This window comes from Ovis aries, chromosome 6 (assembly GCF_016772045.2).
Source record: "Ovis aries strain OAR_USU_Benz2616 breed Rambouillet chromosome 6, ARS-UI_Ramb_v3.0, whole genome shotgun sequence".
Taxonomy (NCBI): Eukaryota; Metazoa; Chordata; class Mammalia; order Artiodactyla; family Bovidae; genus Ovis; species Ovis aries.
In genome coordinates, this window is record NC_056059.1 from 11,349,912 (window position 1) to 11,372,371 (window position 22,460).

Consider the following 22,460-nt stretch of genomic DNA (forward strand, 5'->3'; position numbering starts at 1 on the left):
TGAAGCCTGTTGTGAATTTGCATCTTTCTGAGTATTTTCATTTACATGACAGCTAAAGCATACTGTTGATGGATGGACTCATAAAAGGTGCTAGGGACACATTATTTGCTTATACAGCGACTTCTATAACATATGAGCTCAATTATGTTTTTGCATCACTATAACAGAGTGGTTTCCTGGGTCTGCAACACTAAATAGCCCAAGGGGACTATGCTCTTGGAGTTATTTATATTCTTCTTCTAGTTATTCCAGAAGGGTATCCTTTTTCTATCAGATTATTTGTTACTTTTCATGATTTGGGGCATGCTAACATGAAAAACTTACTTGCTTTTTTAATCTTCCAGAGTCTTAGAAATAAAATAACTAAACTGTTTCAAAGGTATGTAATTTGAATGAATTCACTGCGAGGGAAGACGGTCTAAGGGCATCTACCGTGAGTAAAATACATGAATTTTAGTTCCTGGACATTTTGGCATTTATTGTGGTTTCCCAAATGTCTTTTTGACTGAGATTTTAGCTCCTGGTTCTCATCCAGATAAGCAGTGCTGCCAGAAAAAAGCCTGTTTGTTACCGAAGTTGGTAGGAGAAATGGCACTAAGACTCTGATCGTCGGGTCTCCACTAAATGTTCTCTAAAAAATGCAGCTCATCTTAATATATGTTTTTTTAAATTAATAATGTATAGTTCCTACATAATATCTCACTTATCTTTTACTTTTATATAATACTCAGTCATTTGTAGAAAACAAATACTATTTCAACAAATCTTCAACGAACATTTCTTGATACAGATAAAAACATTATTATCCCCCTCCTTTTACAAACAAGATAAGTGCAACTGGCAAGTTTGGGTGACAAGCCCCAAAGATGACAAAGTTAGTAAGTGGCAGACATGGGACACTTCAGTGTCTCGAATCCCAGAAGTCTTCTGTTACTACAAGGACATAGGTTTAATAATGTGAATTACTGGAGTAGCGCTAGTCTACACCAGCTCAAAGCAAACAACCATAAAAAACTAAGAAATCGGTATCTGCTGAACTTCGGACAATCACTACTTCAGTACTTTCCCAAATGCATGGTTCCGCAAGATCTGTGCCATTTAAACATTTTCAATGCATTTAAATATTTTCTGCACATCTTAACTTCTCCACATATTATCTGTCTGGCTTATTTAATCTGCGGAAGCTACAAGAGTGTTAAGCACCCATTATATAAGCACCATGTCAGACCCCACAACATTCCTATTACCTCTTAACTCATAAGGACTGTGAGATCTGATGCCATAAAAAGCTAAAATTGCTGCATTATCAGGGTAAGTTAGACCCTTTGAGAGCATAATCACCCATGGGAGTGGGTAATAAGAATTGGTATTAGGGACACCCAGAGTGTCTTGTTTTCTGTTTTGTTTTCTTGTTTTCTTGTTTTCTGGAACCATTATCTTCCCCTTTTCCTAACCAAACTAATTATGCTGCTGATATTGATTCTTCTGACGTATGCCTTACTGCCACTAGACCTTCGATTTCAGTATAAAATATTCACTACTCCTAGAAAGGTAATACGTTAAATTGCTATCAGCCATTAACACAGCACTGAATAAATTAGTCCTCCTCTACACTACAGCTAACTAACTGCACCTAAGGTCTGCAGACAAGGTGGCTTTAACAAAAAGGACAAGGGGGTTTGGGAGCGCTGGGCAACCTGAGTCTGAGTAAGCCTGACCGAAGATTCAAATTAAGGCAAAAGGGCAAAGGGGAGCACAGGAGACGGTGTGTGTCCTTAGTGCAGGGTGGGTGTCAGGTTGGAAGGGGTTGCTGCTGAAAGGCAACAACGTAAGGAGAGTGAAGAACTGAAAGAGGAGTCGAAAAGCCACGTGTAAGCTTGACAGTCCTGAATAAGGCTGGCCATATCCTACCGAGATTACCAAGAAAGGGTGATACTGACAAAGCATTCCCAGCGGGTTAAAACATTTTGCTAAAGATCACCTACTTTCCATACTCTGCACAAATGCTTCTAATGAAAAGACTACTGCGTAAAGATCATTTATTTCTGTTTCTCAAACAAAAATGGCATTGTCTCAATTCCACTGGGTTCGCTTTGTCCAATGTGATGTTCTAATTAGCAATTCTTAGCATGATTAAATGCTAAACACACAGCTGTGTGAGGCTTCAGCTGGTAGTAACCAGTAGTGCCTAATACTGATTTTTAAAGAGAAAAACAAAAGTACTCAAATACTGAATATAAAACTTTTGAGGCCCTATTCAGCTGAAAGAAGTAAAGTTATCAAGAAAGGCACTGATTATGTACAAGATGTGCATAAAGCTAATAGCCATGGAATATTTTTCATTTCTGTTAAAAAGCTATTTGGACTAGAAAAAAAAAAATAAGGTAATACGTTAAACAAGGTAATACGTTAATAGGCTAGGTAGCTGGCTTGATTTAACCCATAAATAACATACTATACATGATTTCCATTAAATCTTCATAGTTTAAAAAATATTTTATTCCTAAGGAAGCCTAGAGGGATAAACTATCTATATTCAAAAATTATTATAGGAAACCCGTATATTTTTTGATAAAAAATGAACTTTTCAGCATTCAACTAAAAATGAGTTGCACATAATAAACTAGTAGATAAATAACTTCACTTGTTATCTTTATCCAACTTTAGTCCTCATAACATCTAACACTTTTCTAAAAGAGTTTAAAATAAAGGAGACTTTTCTATAAGAGAAAAGTGATCCAAACTGCATTTCAGCATAAATTTCTACCCTTTTAATCTGTAAAGATCCATTAAATAAACTTCATTTGAAGTTTCAGTCATGAAGTAAGTTACTTTTTAAAAAACCAACTGAAATAAGTTGTAAAAGAAATCAAAACTTATTTGGTGAGGCATTTTTAACAGAAAATAAGTTTGTGTTTTGTGCCTCAGATGACTGATTATTAATCTTATATATATGTCTACGTATAACTAACCCAAGTTTTCATGCGTCTAAGTTTTGGCAGCAAAATAGCCAAATTCCCTCATTTTACTACTCTACATAATATTCAACTAAGTATGAACTTCACCAAAATGAAATCAAGTTGCAAAGGCCTTCAGCATTTTCCTGTCATTTCAATTTTTGCCTTTGAGAAGAATATTTTACAAAATCCATTCACAAATTATCATAAAAAAACTAAAAGATATAATCTTTGAAGCAAGAAAAAAAATTATGTGCATGGTTTGAGGCATTCTAAAATTCTCCTTAAGATTCCAGTTCGGGAAAGTATTCTTCAATAAAAGTGGTAATTCAATTATATTCCCAAGGGAAAAATACATCTTGTGTATTATACAAAATAAAACCAAATGATGATTTGAATTTTATCAGTTTTTTAATTTTAAAAATTTAATCAGTGTTGAAAAACACAAAAATTATTTCTTAATAACTATTCTTTATGATTTACCAGAAAATCAAAGGTTCACCATATGTAAATTATAATTTCAACCCTCTTCTGTACCTATGTCTCATCCGTTCTCTGCAAGCCTCCACTTTAATGAACTAAGACTTAAAATACACCTATAGAGAGGTCTGCTTGACTTTGATTCTGTCAACATTAATTGCACCAAAAACAAAAAAGTTTTAAGTTAAGAATATAAGTCTGGATTTTAATGTATGTATGGTGCTCAAAATGTTCTATTTCCCACCATCACTGAAGTGGAAGAAGACTTTAAAGACCAGTTCAGCCCTCATCCACTCACCCACCCACAGCCTGGTGATAAAGGAAGGGGAGCCCACAATGAGAAAGTGATCTCCCCAGGGCCTAGCTGGACGCTTAATATTCAGCTGACCTCTGACCCGGAGGCTAGGGCTGCCAAACATTCCCGCTGTCAATAAGACCAGAATAATTTCTAGTTAGCTCTCTGTAATTCCGATTCCTCCACATTGGGCCATAAGAGGAGCCACCCAGTTCAAACTCCTGTTGTTCAAGGGTCAATTGCATATATTTGTCTGATTCCGAGGGGTGCCCTTTCAACTGTACCGGTGGACTGATGTAGCAGATGTGAGGCTGATTGTTACAGATGAGCACAAAAAGTACTTTGCTGTTATTATCTACTTGTTATTGCTGTTGTTTAGTTACTAAGTTATGTACGACTCTTTGCGACCCCATGGACTGTAGCCCTCCAGGCTCCTCTGTCCATGGGATTTCCCAGGCAAGGATACTGGAGTGGGGTGCCATTTCCTTCTCCAGAGGATCTTCCCAACCCAGGGACTGAACCCACATCTCCTGCATTGGCAGGTGGATTCTTCACTACTGAGCCACTGGGGAAGCCCCAAAGAGATCATAGGTTCTCGTATATTGATTAAGCAATTATCTACTTAGCAACAACTAAAGCTGTCCAGTGATATATACAACCATGTGCACATGCCTCCAACTAACACATGGGAACACCTGATTTGGTAGCAATGATAACTGATGGACTTCTCTTCCAGAAACACCCACTCCTTGGATCCTAAAACATGCCTTTTTCCTGGTTATGCTTCACATCTCGGGTGCTGACACTTCTCAGAGTTCCTGGAGGTTCCTCTGCCTTTAACCAACCTGTACAAAGTCGAGGCCTGGTGACTCAAACCTAAGTCCTCTTCTTTTTCTACACCTCTCTGTTAGTAACCTCATTTTTTCCCACCGCTTTGGTACAGTCTTCTTGAAGATCATCCCCACATTTGAATAGCAAGTCTGGCCTTTCCCGTCAAATCCATGTTCAGAGATCCACAGGTTTCTCAAATTCAGTATGTCCCAAACTGAACAATGTGTTTTCCCTCAAAAATCTGCTCATTGCCTAGTCTTTCCATGCAGCAAATGCCTCCTACTGGGTTATTTAAGCAGGAAACCTGGCTGTTTGAAAGTGTCCCCACTCCCCAGATTGGACCTTAGTTAATTCTACTCCCCAGTGCACCTGGAATCATCTCTCTCTCACCACAGCCACATTCAACAACCCACCTCCTCCTTGAGCTACAGCAACATGCCCTCAACTGGTCCTCCCAGCCTCTCGCTTTCTATTCTATAATACCATCTTCACAAAGCAACCAGAGGGAGTCTTTCTAAATGCAAACCCCATCAGGTTTTAACTGATTTGGTGAAATCCACTGGCTCAGATGGTAAAGAATCCGCCTGCCAATGCAGGAGACCCAGGTTTGATCCCTAGGTTGAGAAGATCTCCTGGAGGAGAGCATGGCAACTCACTCCAGTGTTCTTGCCTGGAGCATCCCATGGATCGAGGAGCCTGGCGGGCTACAGTCCATGGGGTCACAAAGAGTCAGAAACATCAGAAACAACTGAGTGACTAACACTTTGACTATTCCGGGGAATCTATACCCCTTGTAGTGACAGGCTCTTTGCTCACCTCTCCAGCTGAACCACCTGCCCAAGCCTCAGGCCTTCAGCGCTTCAGCTTCGCTGATCTTTCAAAGTGCAAGCGTCTCCCTACCGGGGGACAGGTGAGTCCCCTGCCGGGAAAGCTTTCCACCCTGTGGCTTCACCTTCTCCTGAGACACTACCCAGTCACCCGAGAAGACTCCCTGTTCTCTATCATTGCGCCCCACTGGTTTCCTTGCTGGTAGTTCAACATCAAAATTGTCCATCTTATCCATCTACATCTTTTCTAGTCATTTCTCCCCTTAGACTATAAGCAGCGCTTGATGAGGGCGAAAGAGGAGAGTGGAAAAAGTTGGCTTAAAACTCAACATTCAAAAAACTAAATTCATGGCATTCAGTACCATCACTTCATGCCAAATAGATAGGAAATAAAATGGGAATAGTGGCAGGTTTTATTTTTCTGGCCTCCAAAACCACTATGGACAGTGATTGCAGGCATGAAATTAAAAGATGCTTGCTCCTTGGAGGAAAAGTATGACAAACCTAGGCAGTGTATTAAAAAGCAGAGACATCACTTTGCTGACAGAAGTCCATATAGTCAAAGCGATAGTTTTCCTGTAGTTATGTAGAGATATGAGAACTGGACCGTAAAGAAGGCTGAGCGCCAAAGACTAGATGCCTTTGAACTGTTGTGCTGGAGAAGACTCTTGAGAGTCCCTTGGCTAGCAAGATCAAACCAGTCAATCCTAAAGGAAATCAACCCTGAATATTCACTGGAAGGACTGAGGCTGAAAATGAAGCTTCAACATGTTGGCCACCTGATGTAAGGGGCCATCTCATTGGAAAAGACTCTGATGCTGGGAAAAATGGAGGGCAGGAGGAGAAGGGGGCAACAGAGGATGGCATCACTGATTCAATGGGTATGAGTTTGAGCTAACTCAGGGAGACATTGAAGGACAGGGAAGCCTGGCGTGTTGCAGTCTGTGGGGTTGCAAAGAGCTGGACACGACTTAGCAACTGAACAACAAGCATAAATGAAGAAACTATGATTTGTACTTAACATTGCTAACCTGGTGCCAGGCACATACTTGGCACTCAAAAAACATACACTGAATATATAACTGAAGAGCTATCTATCCCTTCTATGAGCGGCCATCCCTTTGTGTTTTGCAAAACGTTTGCCCTGCCACACACAAGGAGGAGTTCTCAATGGACTTTCCACTGAAAAAGAAAACCTTAAGTTGGTTTAACTGTTCCTCACACTGGGCTGACAATGCTAGGCGAGGAAATTAACAATTAGCCTCAGGATTTTAATAATATTTATCAAGCCATTCGAGCTGCTTTTTATAAAAGCTCTGGGAATGTACCATTTAAAAACATTTTACCCCGGTTTTGCTAAATAACCTGGGCAAACGCACCAGCTTTTACAACTTGAAATTATATTAATTCAAAATATATGTATAAGGGCCTATGCTTTGCAAAGCACTGCAGAACTAGGTATGAAAGTGGGTGGGATATAAATGGTGACTAAACTGGGAACCCTGTTCTCAGAGAGTTTCTTCCACTACTCTTTCTGAAAGGTCTTCAGTTTTTCAGAACCTAGTGATTTTTTTTAGAGATCTATGCAGCTGAAATCTTTTCAGATACTATCAAAAGGACTCTTCTCTAGATCTAATTGAGCATAAAGCAATTCGAAGCAACAAACAATTATTAAGCAGTTACTATATTCAAAGAAGTATAAAATCAGGTCAGCCTACTTTGCCAGGTTTATTCTTACTGTATCATACATCTAGGGGGGAAAAGAGAGAAGCACATTGAAGGAAAACATTCATGACATTAAGTTTTCCCCTCTTGCATTTGAACACCATAACTCATCCAAAAGCCACTCTGACAAAAAGTCATCCGTATGAAATGATCTAAGAAAATGACTTTTTAATAGGCACTCTTCTCTTTCAGGTGGACAAACATTTTAAGGAAAAAAGCAGAGATGCTTTCTCTGTCTCATGCCTCTCTCTCTCTCTCTTACAGCACTTTCTAAGACAAATGCTCACCAGTCTAGGTTCGACACAGGATACAGGATGCTTGGGGCTGGTGCACTGGGATGACCCAGAGAAATGGTATGGGGAGGGAGGTGGGAGGGGGTTCAGAATTGGGAACTCATGTACACCCATGGCGGATTCATGTTGATGTATGGCAAAACCAATACAGAATTGTTAAGTAAAATAAAGTAAAAAAAAAAAAAATTTTTTTAATAAAACAAATGTTCTGTTAAAAGGCTAATTAACTGACTGCATTTATACTGACAGAATCAGAAATCTTGACCCTCCTACTAACAGTGATTCCTGCAACAGTGATAAATGCTGCTTTACAAAAATATACCTTGACAGAAAGCCGAAAGACAACGGTGGAGGAATGCATATCGCATTCTGGTCCAGGAACCTTGCAGCTGGCAGCACAGCTGGGTTTAATTGTGCAGAAGGTCTCTTGGGCTGCAACTGCTTCATTGCTGCTGCTGCTAAGTCGCTTCAGTCGTGTCCGACTCTGTGCGACCCCATAGACGGCAGCCCACCAGGCTCCCCTGTCCCTGGGATTCTCCAGGCAAGAACACTGGAGTGGGTTGCAATTGCCTTCTCCAACTGCTTCATTATCAGGATTTAAAGAACAGGCCTCCCAGCACCAACACGCAGCGTTCTGGTCTCTACAGTTTCATCACTTTCCCTTTGGCACCCAGTTCCTACCATGAATGCAGGCACTGTGAGAGCGCTTGCCACACTTTTCCCTGAGCTCGGTGAAACGATGCTTCATCCGCACTGTGTGAGGAGCAGTTTTCTAGATACTATGATTTCAGGGGAATAAGAATATATCCTGGGTTAAGAAGTACCTGAAAAAGTCCACCCCACTACTTCATGCCTCTCTCTCTTTGGCTATCTGTTCTGTTTTCCTGCTACAAAAATACCCATTATAAAGCCACTCCTGGCCCAGGACAACACTGGGTTTATCAGGCAGGGACCAGTTTTGGCTTATGTGCATGCTCAGGGTTTGCTGATTTATAAGAGAGATGCCTTCAAAGCAAAAAGATAAAAGTGGTTGTCACAGTGTAAAAAACACAGGTTTCCCTTGAACAACATGGGTTTGAACTACATGGATCCACTTACACACTGATTTCTGCAATACTAAATACTACCATAGTACATGACCCATGGTCAGTTGAATCCACAAATGAGGAACTTTGAATAAAGAGGAACTGTGTACACAGATACTACTATAAATTACACGTGGATTTTGAGGGCACAAAGGGTCAACATCCCAACCCGTGTTGTCAATGGTCAGCTGTATTTTCTAAATAAGCAAGCTAATATAAAGACTGACTCTAAAAACCAAACCCTCATTTTGTTTTATTTATAAGAGATATATTAACATCTTATAAATACAAAAAATGTTTGATGGGTAGTGAGCATTTACAGGATGCTATATAGTAAATACGGAGAAGGCAATGGCACCCCACTCCAGTACTCTTGCCTGGAAAATCCCATGGATGGAGGAGCCTGGTGGGCTGCAGTCCATGGGATCACAAAGAGTCGGGCACGACTGAGCGACTTCACTTTCACTTTTCACTTTCATGCATTGGAGAGGGAAATGGCAACCCACTCCAGTGTTCTTGCCTGGAGAATCCCAGGGACAGAGGAGCCTAGTGGGCTGCCGTCTATGGGATTGCACAGAGTCGGACACAACTGAAGCGACTTAGCAGCAGCAGCAGCAGCAGCATATAGTAAATAACACCCTGCTTGTTACTAGATTTTGGACAAAGGATTGCACATAAAAGCTAAAAGTATCTTAGCACATGACTTCTTATAATTATAGAAAAAGACATTTATGTAATATGACTTTAAAATCACAGCCTGCTTTGATCCAATGCTGTATATTAACCTGAGATAAAATATTTTTAGAGTGTTATTAAAAGACAGTGCTGGAGATGAAGGAAAATAGGGAGAAGAGTTAAAGGATATATGAACAGGGCTGCACATGGATGTTCTATTTAGACCTGCTTCCTAGAGCAAGGGCTGATACATCAACAGCATCATCATAATTTCACAAAGCAAAATGATAAGGTAATGAGTTCTCCAGACATACAATGGAACCCATGGCTCTCCTAGTCCTTGAAATCTAAATACGTATATACATTTATGGTGGTACAATTTATACTGAAAGTAATTTTCTAGAAGAGAAAAAACCCTATAATGATGAGGAAAAAATTATTCTCAGACAAAATATATTAATGCTGTAATTAAAATGTATAATTCGTGCAGACGAATTATAATGTATAATCTAGGTCAGTGGTTCCCATAGTGTGGTTAGTCCTTAGACCAGCAACAGCAGCCTCACCATGACACAGGAACTTGTTACAAATGAGTAAGGCCCATCTCAGGCCTCCTAACTGGCCCTACAATACACTGTTTTAACAAGAATGTAATGGGATTCTGATATAAACAATACTGTGGAGAGTGAAAGAATCAGACAGAAGCGACAACTTGCACAGATGACAGAGATCTAGGCAGAAGTAAGGATAAACACTGAAGCTGACTGCAGAGTCTGCACTTCAGATCTTAGAAGAAAATTTCAAACTTTTTTTTTTTTTTTTGAAGGTCATGTCTGACTTTTTGTGACCCCATGGACTACAGCCTGCCAGGTTCCTCCATGGAATTTACCGGGCAAGAATACAGGAGTGGGGAGCCATTCCCTTCTCCAGGGGATCTTCCCAAACCAGGGATCATACCTGGGTCTCCTGAATTGCAGGCAGATTCTTATCATCTGAGCCACCAGTACAGGGTTATCTAATCTAATAACCTAGTGCAGCAGGGTCACAGTGTGGAGGGGAATCTGGGTAGAATCTCTGGCTAGGAGGCAGGTATTTATTAGTTTGGAGCATCTCCTTAGGTCCGACAGGAATGAGAAGCACAGAGGAGGAGAAGGAACAAGGATGGAGCCCGCAGAACAGGGCTGGAATTGCTGCTCATCCATTTAAAGGGCTGAAAATCCACAGATAACATCACTGAGCTTAAAGAAGGCAGCATCTGGAAGCACCAGGAGGGCACTCCCTGAGCAGGACATACCTGCCAGCTTCTGCTCATTTCTTAAGGCTCAGATGTCTAAACCCCATATAGTTCACTTGCTCTTTTGCTTCTACTTCAGTGAGAAAGCGGATGAAGAAAGGGAGATAAACATCCCCAAGATGGAAGGAGAAGGACCAAGGGCCAGCCCCTGGAATGAGCAGGGGTGATGCCACAGGCACTTCCTCCACCTCTGAAACCCTTCTTCTGTTTGCCAGGTGGAAGACAGCAGGTGAAAGGGATTTAGTAACCAGAGCTCATCTTCAGTAATGAGAATTATTGGAACAATAGTAAGAACAAGAACTATCCCCACCAGGCATTGCCATGGCTCTCATTCCCCGAAACCCTCCGAAGTAAGCACTGCCATCCTCACTTTAAGGAGGCTGACACCCTCCCTCTCCAAGTCTTATTAAGGCCAAGATTAAAGCCCAGGGCCATTTGGCTGAAAAAGCCCATGTTTTTCCATCTGGCTACTGTGCCACAGCCCCTGGACATTTTGGTATAAAAAATTCCGTAAACAAAACTATGAAATGGGTAGCTTGTCTCCAGAGCCACCACTTCCTCAGAAGCTCAGGCTCACTTGGTCTTTTCTGTCAAACTCTGCACTCAGGAATATATCTGACAAACTGAGGGACAGTAGCGATTTCCATTTCAAACTGTTTGGCTTGGAATGAGAGTATTTGTGAAAAATATTATTCTAAAAACTGGAGCAACTATTTAATTGTGAGAATTACTATTTGTAAATATGATCAGTTAAAAAATATTTTCCTTGACATTGCCACTGTCTAACATCTAAATGAACAACTCTGCTGGGCAACTTAAAGCTTAAATACTCAATAGAAGAGGAAGAAAGGTGTTTAAAAATTATGTCAGACTGCACTTTCAATTATATTTGGGTCTCTAAAAGTATCAGAAAACTCTTGCAAGCCTATAATGCTTACAGAAGCAACTGATAAGCTATTCAAAACTACAGTGCTGCTTAGAAAACCTCCGTATCAGTGAACTAAACAGTAACTTGTCGATAGTTGCAACACTGCCCAATTTACTTCCAGATAGATTCACTTAGTCAGGTAATCTGGTTTCTCACTACAAAATAAAGACAAAATATATGATCCATGCACAAAACTTCTGCAAGAAATATCTGCAACACTTCACATTAATGAATTACCGTGGTGGTGCTGAGTGCTCTCTCACCCAGTCCTGTCCGACTCTTCTGCGAACTTATGGACTCTACAACCCACCAGGCTCCTCTGTTCATGGGCTTTGTCCAGTCAAGGATACTGGAGTGGGTTGCCATTTTCTCCTCCAGGGGATCTTCCCAACCCAGGGACTGAACCTGTGTCTTCTGCATCTCCAGTATTTGGCAGGTAAATTCTTTACCAATGAGCCACCTAGGAAGCCTATAAATTCCCTTATGCCTAACTATCATGTTGTGGTGAATCTTTCAGCTAAGAACTAGTAGTTGAAATTAAATCATTCATCTCTTCCAAATGTTATAGTTCTCAGTCTTCTGATCCCTGCATAGCTACCAATAGAGCACACGAATAAAGACACCCTAAAAAACTGTTTGTAGGTGATGGTATGCAAAATTAAGAACCAACTATAAAATATATAGATTAAATTATACTTACTTAAAAGAGGACAATTTAATCAATATAATAGATATAATGCTATCTCTAGCTTTATATTTCAAGAAATAATTTATAAGCAACATACTATTTAAATAGCCTTCAGTTCAGTCGCTCAGTCGTGTCCGACTCTTTGCGACCCCATGAATCACAGCACACCAGGCCTCCCTGTCCATCACCATATCCCGGAGTTCACTCAGACTCGCGTTCATCGAGTCAGTGATGCCATCCAGCCATCTCATCCTCGGTCGTCCTCTTCTTCTCCTGCCCCCAATCCCTCCCAGCATCAAAGTCTTTTCCAATGACTCAACTCTTCTCATGAGGTGGCCAAAGTACTGGAGCTTCAGCTTTAGCATCATTCCTTCCAGAGAAATCCCAGGGCTGATCTCCTTCAGAATGGACTAGTTGGATCTCCTCGCAGTCCAAGGGACTCTCAAGAGTCTTCTCCAACACCACGGTTCAAAAGTACCAATTCTTTGGCGATCAGCCTTCTTCCTAGTCCAACTCTCACATCCATACATGACCACTGGAAAAACCATAGCCTTGACTAGATAGACCTTAGTCAGCAAAGTAATGTCTCTGCTTTTCAATATGCTATCTAGGTTAGTCATAACTTTTCTTCCAAGGAGTAAGCGTCTTTTAATTTCATGTCTGCAATCACCATCTGCAGTGATTCTGGAGCCCCGCAAAATAAAGTCTGTCACCGTTTCCACTGTTTCTCCATCTATTTCCCATGAAGTGATGGGACCTGATGCCATGATCTTCGTTTTCTGAATGTTGAGCTTTAAGCAAACTTTTTCACTCTCTTCTTTTACTTTCATCAAGAGGCTTTTAGTTCCTCTTCACTTTCTGCCATAAGGGTGGTGTCATCTGCATATCTGAGGTTATTGATATTTCTCCCGGCAATCTTGATTCCAGGTTGTGTTTCTTCCAGTCCAGCGTTTCTCATGATGTACTCTGCATAGAAGTTAAATAAGCAGGGTGACAATATACAGCCTTGACGTACTCCTTTTCCTATTTGGAACCAGTCTGTTGTTCCATGCCCAGTTTTAACTGTTGCTTCCTGACCTGCATACAGATTTTTCAAGAGGCAGGTCAGGTGGTCTGGTATTCCCATCTCTTTCAGAATTTTCCACATTTGATTATGATCCACACAGTTCAAGGCTTTGGCATAATCAATAAAGCAGAAATAGATGTTTTTCTGAAACTCTCTTGCTTTTTCCATGATCCAGTGGATGTTGGCAATTTGATCTCTGGCTCCTCTGCCTTTTCTAAAAGAGCTTGAACATCAGGGAGTTCACGGTTCATGCATTGCTGAAGAGAATTTTGAGCTTGGAGAATTTTGAGCATTACTTTACTTAGTGTGTGAGATGAGTGCAATTGTGCAGTAGTTTGAGCATTCTTTGGCATTGCCTTTCTTTGGGACTGGAATGAAAACTGACCTTTTCCAGTCCTGTGGCCACTGCTGAGTTTTCCAAATTTGCTGTCATATTGAGTGCAGCACTTTCACAGCATCATCTTTCAGGATTTGAAATAGCTCCACTGGAATTCCATCACCTCCACTAGCTTTGTTCGTAGTGATGCTTTCTAAGGCCCACTTGACTGCACATTCCAGGATGTCTGGCTCTAGATGAGTGATCACACCATCGTGATTATCCAGGTCGTGAAGATCCTTTTTGTACAGTTCTTCCGTGTATTCTTGCCATCTCCTCTTAATATCTTCTGCTTCTGTTAGGTCCATACCATTTCTGTCCTTTATCGAACCCATCTTTGCATGAAATGTTCCATTGGTATCTCTAATTTTCTGGAAGAGATCTCTAGTCTTTCCCATTCTGTTCTTTTCCTCTATTTCTTTGCATTGATCGCTGAAGAAGGCTTTCTTATCTCTTCTTGCTATTCTTTGGAACTCTGCATTCAGATGCTTATATTTTTCCCTTTCTCTTGGTTTTTCACTTCTCTTCTTTTCACAGCTATTTGTAAGTCCTCCCCAGACAGCCATTTTGCTTTTTTGCATTTCTTTTCCATGGGGATGGTCTTGATCCCTGTCTCCTGTACAGTGTCATGAACCTCAGTCCATAGTTCATCAGGCACTCTATCTATCAGATCTAGGCCCTTAAATCTATTTCTCACTTCCACTGTATAATCATAAGGGATTTGATTTAGGTCATACCTGAATGGTCTAGGGGTTTTCCCTACTTTCTTCAATTTAAGTCTGAATTTGGTAATAAGGAGTTCATGATCTGAGCCACAGTCAGCTCCTGGTCTTGTTTTCGTTGACTGTATAGAGCATCTCCATCTTTTGCTGCAGAGAATATAATCAGTCTGATTTTGGTGTCGACCATCTGGTGATGTCCATGTGTAGAGTCTTCTCTTGTGTTGTTGGAAGAGGGTGTTTGCTATGACCAGTGCATTTTCTTGGCAAAACTCTATTAGTCTTTGCCCTGCTTCATTCCGTATTCCAAGGCCAAATTTGCCTGTTACTCCAGGTGTTTCTTGACTTCCTACTTTGCATTCCAGTCCCCTATAATGAAAAGGACATCTTTTTTGGATGTTAGTTCTAAAAGGTCCGTCACCATAATTTCCCATATTTGCTGCAACCCTGGATCAGTCTGTTAGCCCCAGTGACTGTGGTCCCATAACTCAGCCTAGAGATTCATTCACTCTTGGGGGAGGCAGCTTTCCTTTTCCATATGTAGTAATAAGGAAAGGCTTCTAGGTGACTCAATGAGAACTACATGTAAAAAGACACTGTTTGGCTCCTCAGTTTTATTCTTCTCTCGTAACCTGATCTGCTCCCAAGTGGGTTAATCTAATGCATCTGTTGCACAATGTCTCTCTCCCCACCCCGCCTCCCCCAGACCTTCCTCTGTGAGGGAGTTCTGGCAAAGGACAGAATGAACAACAGGGAGGATCTCATGACCCTGTCCTTGGCCTCTGGCTCTTTCTTATCTCTGTTCATCTTTTTATCTTATCTGTATCCCTCCCCAGGACTGTTTCCCTAACTTAAAAGAATGTCTGTACAAATGGTGCAATGAAAATGCCTTTCACACCCCTAGCCTGGCAATAAAGCCCCTCTGCAGTCCAACCAAATGAGAGTCATACCCTCCCAAGCCATCTTAATACAGCAATAGTGCCTGAGCACCACTGCTCCTGTTCACATGCGTATCTGGAACACTCTAGGGACCATTTAGCTCACCAACTGGGTAATGAGCAGTGAGATGATCACCTTTTCTCAATCGTGTATCATTAAGTAGCTATCCTAATTCACTACAAGAACTTGGAATGTTCGGTTACTTAATGGCTACAATGGCACCTGAACACAAATTTGGAATAAACAATGGTTATACTATTAACAATATTGTTATACTCACTGAATCACCTATTTTATGGCAACAATTTCTACTTGATGCATTTCGTTTAATTTTTAACAGTTTTTGAATGACTATCATTTTCCAGGCACTCAGGGTACAAAGGTTATCCACCTTGTTGTCCACCCTTTAAGGCATCCACACTCTAGTAGGGGAGAAAACCATGTGAAAAACCAATAATTAAGATACAATATGTTAGGTGCAATGATGGTTCAGGGCTATAGAAGGTAAAAAGTGGCAGAGATCAGCTGCTTAGCAGGGCTAGACCACTTTCTGCCAATGGGAAATCATCTAAAATTTATCACCTCAAACATGTGAATTTTAATAATCAAAAGACTCCCTTAGTAAATGTACTATTCTTTGGGAGTATTATTGTTATTACCTCCTAGTCAAACTACTAAAAGCTATTTTAGTACACCCCCTATTAGATGTTATTATTTATTTCATCCACATTTAATACTTGAAGGATCTAGTGAAATGGGGGACTTTTTACAGACTTCCTTCCTGGTGGAAGTAAACCTTCAAAAAAAAAAAAATTGTTTCTGTGTTCTCTACCACACTGTAATGATAGAGATAAGCCACAGTATGGACACAGTCCAATCTAAACCTCTTGCTCTAAAGGTCATTACTCCTATTGTAGGCAGTGGGTAGTAAATAGCGTGAGTCAGGCACATGCATTTAGAAATCATTCGATTATCAGTGCAGACAATTTCTTTTCTCTACACCAAGACAACATTTCGTAATCAAAAGGCTTTGGATTCTGGCTGATTTCTATCATTAAATCTCTGAAACACAAGTGTTAGTCTCTCAGTCAGGCGCGACTCTTTGCAAGCCATGGACTGTAGCCTGCCAGGCTTCTCTGTCCCTTGGTTTTCCTAGGCAAGAATACTGCCATGGGTTGCCATTTCTTTCTCCAAGAAGGGGTATAAATGGTGTGACTTGACTGTCATATTAAATCCTCACAATCTTTGAGCTATCAAATGAAGATGGGTGAAATTGTCTCTGCATAGTTTTCAATATGTTGTGCTTAGTCGCTCAGTCGTGTCCAACTCTTTGCGAGCCCGGGGACTGTAGCCCACCAGGCTCCTCTGTCCATGGGCTTCTCCAGGCAAGAATACTGGAGTGGGTTGCCATTCCCTTCTCCAGAAGAACTTCCCGACCCACAGACTGAACCCACGTCTCCTGCATTACAAGCAGATTCTTACCGGTATGAGCTACAGGGAAGTTCCTTGAATATGCTGCTGCTGCTGCTAAGTCACTTCAGTCGTGCCTGACTCTGTGCGACCCCATAGAAGGCAGCCCACCAGGCTCCCCCGCCCCTGGGATTCTCCAGGCAAGAACACTGGAGTGGGCTGCCATTTCCTTTTCCAATGCATGAAAGTGAAAAGTGAAAGTGAAGTCACTCAGTTGAGTCCGACTCCTAGTGACCCCATGGACTGCAGCCTTCCAGGCTCCTCCATCCATGGGATTTTCCAGGCAAGAGTACTGGAGTGGGGTGCCATCGCCTTCTCCGAATATGCTATAAATGTGTGAATGAGTAAAATGAGTAACAAGAGACGCAGGCATCTTGACAAAATATCTAATTCATAGGAAAACAATCCACGTTTCACCTGGCTGTGCTACAAACTGTGTGGCCTGGATGAGACACTCAGATCCTCTTAATCTCGTACGTGACAAGTGAACGGGTCACTTCCTGTATTTTGAGGTGGAAAGGCGGAGCTGAACGCGACGCTCTCTAGAGTTTCTTTAGGCTCAAACATTGTGAAAGCTTCTGAAAACACGTCTTTTAGACATTTTCTCCACCTTTTCATCCCAGGCTGTGAAACGAAGTCTCAGTCAAATCATCTCTAGACATCTGGAAAACTTCATCCACTGCCAGTGTGAGACACCAAGGCGGTTAACAATTAAGCTGTTATTAGTGAGTCATGTGCTCTAAGAGGCCACTTGCTGGGCTCTATCATCTTACTGTCACAACTGTGACCTGCAAATAATACAGGCATTTGAGAAACTCCTTAACTTTTAGAACGCTGAGGTACAGTTTATTGCATCAGACAAATCTACTAGAGAAATCTCAATAGAAATGCACATGTTCCAAAGCATATAAAACCTCACTAGGGTAGGGGTATGAACAAATAAGACCCACCATTCTTCAAAATTCTCCCTACTGAAGAGCTCTGTAAATGGAACACTGAAGTGAAAATGGCCCTTCACACTTCATAACCTCACAGATTTTCAATACTAATATACTTATCCCTGATGGTTCAGTGGGTAAAGAACCTGTCTGAATGAAGGAGACACAGGAGATGCGGGTTCGACCCCTGGGTTGGAAAGATCTCCTGGAGGAGGAAATGGCAACCCATTCCAATGTTCTTGCCTGGAGAATCCCAGCAATAGAGGAGTCTGGGGGGTCATAGTCCAACAGGATGCAAAAAGTCAGACATGACTGAGCACACACACAATATACTTATCTAGGTTCACACACCTAACACATACTCCTGCCAGATGTGTGTATTTCTGAGTGTGACACCTGTCAGAGCCAAAGCAATACTTGTAAATAAGGAGCTGCTGCTGCTGCTGCTAAGTTGCTTCAGTCGTGTCTGACTCTGTGCGACCCCACAGACGGCAGCCCACCAGGCTCCCCCGTCCCTGGGATTCTCCAGGCAAGAACACCGGAGTGGGTTGCCATTTCCTTCTCCAACGCATGAAAGTGAAAAGAAATAAGGAGCACATATTCAAAAGAATAATTACAAAATGCCCAGAGAGGAAAAAAAGAACAGGGAAGCCCACAAATTGGGTCAAACTGGTGCCAAACTAGAAATCATGGCAAGTCAGAAAACATCTTGGGTAATAACATTATAGGAAATCCCAAAAACCATGCAAAATATGCTTTTAAAGCAAAACAAAGTATCCAGTAACCCAGTTTATCCACATGGCATATGTTCCAAGACCCCCAGTGGATGCTCGAAATCTTAATACTGGACCCTATATATACCAAGCTCTTTCCTACACATACACACCTATGATGAAGCTTAATTTACAAATCAGGCACAGTAGGGTATCAACAATAATGACTAAAAATAAAACAGATCAAAATACACTGCAGTAGACATTATGTGAATGTGGTTTCTCTCAATATCTTATTGGGCTCTACTCTCCCTTCGTGTGATGACACGAGATGAGACACGATCAGATGGAGTAAGGTCAATGACTCGGGCGTTACGATACAGAGTCAGGCTACAGCGCGAGGATCATCTGCTCCAGGCAACGCTGGATCGCAGAGCCATGATGATGTCGTTGGCTGGAGGCCAGAAGCAGACCACGTGGACGGATGGGGATTCAAGGCAGCATGGAGCAGGGCCGAGATGGACCATATAAGATATCATACTTCACTACTCAAAACAAGGTACAATTTAAAACTTACACATTGTTGATTTATGGAATTTTCCCATTAATATTTTCATATTATGGTTGATTGAGGATAACTGAGCTACAGATAAGGAGGGCCTACTGTAATGAAGCCATAAGGACACATGCTATTTTACTAAGCATACAATAGTGTTCTGTACTTACCGTTCAAGCTGCTACAATACAGGAAAAATGAACGTCACTAATTCCTTCTTCCACATAAAGAGGGGAGACAGTATTCAAACAAAATTTCAAAGAAACAGGCAAAATGGCAGTGCTCTGGTTGGTAAAAGATGAAGACTTAAAGGGAGCAGGGCTGATATGCCCGACATTAGGAATGGCTCAGTTCAGGTAGAGATAAACTTGATTCTGGGACTTTTAGAAGCTATTTCTGAAGTTTGATTTTAGATACTTTTAGGAAGGTGGTAATACATCACACAGTGACTCTGAAAGAGACTAATTAAATTTTCCAAGTGGGCTTGATAATGGCTGAGACAGCCTGAGATTAACCTTTATCCTTTACAGCTGGCGTCAGAAAGAACAACTGCTCTCTCTCTCCGTCTTCAACAGTGGCAATCTAGGGTTTATAGGTCAAAGATCTGGCAAGTTCTCTCTCTTCATGTCACGTGAAATATATCAAAGTGTTATTTATTAAATGTGCTTCTAATGCAGGTGTGAGAGAAATCTACAGGCTATATATCCCAATCACCTTATTTCCCCAAGAGAAAATTCTGCCAGAGATTGTGCTTATGTGACACCTACAGGAGAAATTCTAGCCTGACTCTTCAAGACTCTGGCAGATTTCTTTAAATGTCGTGACCAGAGTTGGAAATGAGCACTTTGACTGTTGTTGTGAGTGGCTGCTTTAAGAATTTTAAGAATAGAAACGGCTGCAGTAGAGAAAAACACAGAACAGGCCCTACACTTCTGATAAATGCCATCAGAGGTTGAGTTTCAATCCAGAGTCAACCTGAGGCTGGAAATTCCACCACCACAACAGATATGCAATATGGCTCCTACAGGTTTTGAGACACCTAATTGAAAAAGAAAAGCCAAAGTAAGATGAATAATAGAACACAAGTGTATTTGCTGACAGCTCAGCCAGAAAGAAGAAATCAGGTTTGACTCAGAGAGTAAATAGGTTTTGTTAAAATGTAATTAATTCCATCTTTTTCATGAAATCACAGTGAGACATGATTTCTTTAAATAGTTTTACTAACTTAAAATCAGCATCCTAGTCTGATGGAAGTTAGTACCTCATTTTCGTTGCTGGACATACGCTTTTTAGTGGTCATGACTGCTGAAAGAAGACCCACTACTAACATTGTTCTGCTTATTTGAGTTCACAGGACCTAACCTGGCCGTAGAGACTTGTGTTTGTGCTTTCTGGGGGAGATCAGAAGAAACTCTGTGTTTACTTAAAGGTGAAATCACTTACACTCACTAAAATGAACTATCTAACTCCATTCCTCTCAGAGTTATAACTTAATCAAAAATCTGCTTCTCAGACAGTCTACTGACCATATGGCACAGTGGCCTCCTGGTGTTACGGAAACGCTCGTTCAAAGCAGGAATGCGTTCCAGAGGAGTGGGGCACCCACAAATAAAAGGGCCTTGGCAGGTTCTGTGTCTTAACCACTTTTTAGAATAATAGCATCTATTATCCAACAATACCCAATCCCCTCTCTTCTAAAAATCCAAACTGGCAAACTGACATTTACATTAAGAAAAGATTACCAAGGAGTTCACCAAACCTTACTTCTGGCAGTGGGCTGGCCGGTTTGGTTAGGATTCCTCCTACATAAACAACATTAGGCAGGGTGGGTCTCGGGAACTCCAGGGCTACGTCTGTACACAGCATCCACAAGCTGGACCCGTGGACCAAGTCATACATGGACTTCTCCGGCAGCAGGTTGTACTTCTGCATGATCCTTTCATATTTGGGAAGAACCAGAAAGCTGATCCCTATTCTGGAAATGAGGTAAACGCCGGTGTTCTTCATCCTCTGCAGGAGGTTCATGTGGTCTGTGAGGAGTGAGTTAAACTCTGGGACGTAAGCCAAGGGTGCAGGAGCGCCCACTTCAGCGGGATACCAAAGGCCGGTTGAAAATACAGCATATTTAACCCCCAAGAGATGAGCTATCACAAATCCACACATGTCATTAGGGTCCACCAGCAGCAGGTCAAACTTCTCCCTTTTCAGACCCTGAATCAGGGCGTGGTTGCCAACCATCATGTCACAGTTCTTGGTATAGTGATCCAGTATGTCTAACAGTTCGATTGCTGTCAATCTCCCAGAGAAAATATTCCGCATTTTGGACTGCAGGAAAGCATCCGAGGTGGTACTGTTGAAGATCCCTGGGTAGCGCTGGAGGCTATAGTGATTAGATGGCGCGATGTCTCTGCCTTCAGAGAGGAGGAACACTGTATGGTGGCCTCTCTCGTGCAAGGCCGAGGCTAGCGTCTTGAAAATGTACATATGGCTTTCGAACATAATTGGCGGCACGATGATGATTTTGGCAGCCTTGGCTATCCCAACAGCACTCCACAGGAGCATGAAATACGGAGTGTAAGACTTCATAGCTGAAATGACAACCGGAAAACTGCTTAAAACAGACGGCAATCCGCACCATTCAAAACCCTCACAAAGATGCTTTCGCACAGGATCTGATGATCCAGTACTTGGCCTAAGGATGGCTTTAAAAAATTATCCCAGTATATGTTCTGTCTCTTCACTTCTGAAAGGTGTCTCTTAAAACAGAGAATTGACAGTAAGACTGCCATAAACTGACATAGATTTAAAATGTATCAGCTTTGGAACAACAATAGAGAACTCATTTTTTTTTTTTTAATTTGAAATGAAACCTGTAAAATTGAATTTGAAAGAAAAACTCTCTTCATTGAATAAGAGCTATAAGCCATCCATGAAACCTTTGTTTATCTTTTAATTGAACATCAATGTTAACCCCAGGAAGAAGAGCCAAGACTTCTTATTTTGGGGTATATCAGCATGTATGTCTCTTTTAAAATCATTTTATCACAGCAGTAACATTCCCCAATTATGACTAAAGCATACCAAAGAATGACTGTGTATCAGAAAATCATTCTTTCAAATAGTAATTCTACAGAAAATAAGCTTTCCCACAGGATAAAAAAATGACCTTTAATGTGACCTTCTCCTTTATCTAAATACCCTTAAGTATCCTGGCCAACTCTGTTTATGTAATTTATATCAATTGGCTGACTCATTTCAGGGCATTATCTAAAAGAGAAACCTTTAATACAAAAGTTCAAGAGGGCTAACTGGATCTCAGTAAATACTTGAGAAAGAGATGGCTGATGAGTGCCTGTGTCCTTGACTATACTTCCTGTGTTGTACTTGGAACTCAGGTGCAAAGGTCAAGTGCACAGGACGGCTCATGTTTCTTCTACTCCTCTGCTTTACTAAAGTGTATACAATAGTTAGAATCACCTTCTACCATTTTTTTTAGAAATACCTACGTGGGCCACTGAATATGGAAACTTGCCCTACCTACCCAATATAATTTACATTTAGATTCTAAATTAGCCTCCAAATAGGGAAAGATGTAAACAATAATT

At 41.2% G+C, this 22,460-nt stretch overlaps 1 protein-coding gene across 2 annotated transcripts in view; it reads right to left on the reverse strand.

Annotated features, from left to right (window-relative positions):
• UGT8 (UDP glycosyltransferase 8) overlaps window positions 1–22,460 on the reverse strand; it is a 104,925-nt gene that overhangs the window by 47,893 nt on the left and 34,572 nt on the right. For both annotated transcript variants that reach the window (XM_004009596.6, XM_060417523.1), the window contains exon 2: window positions 20,620–21,443. In XM_004009596.6, the coding sequence (XP_004009645.2) occupies window positions 20,620–21,441 (822 nt within the window). In that variant the 5' untranslated portion in view covers window positions 21,442–21,443. The remainder of the gene's footprint in view (window positions 1–20,619; window positions 21,444–22,460) is intronic.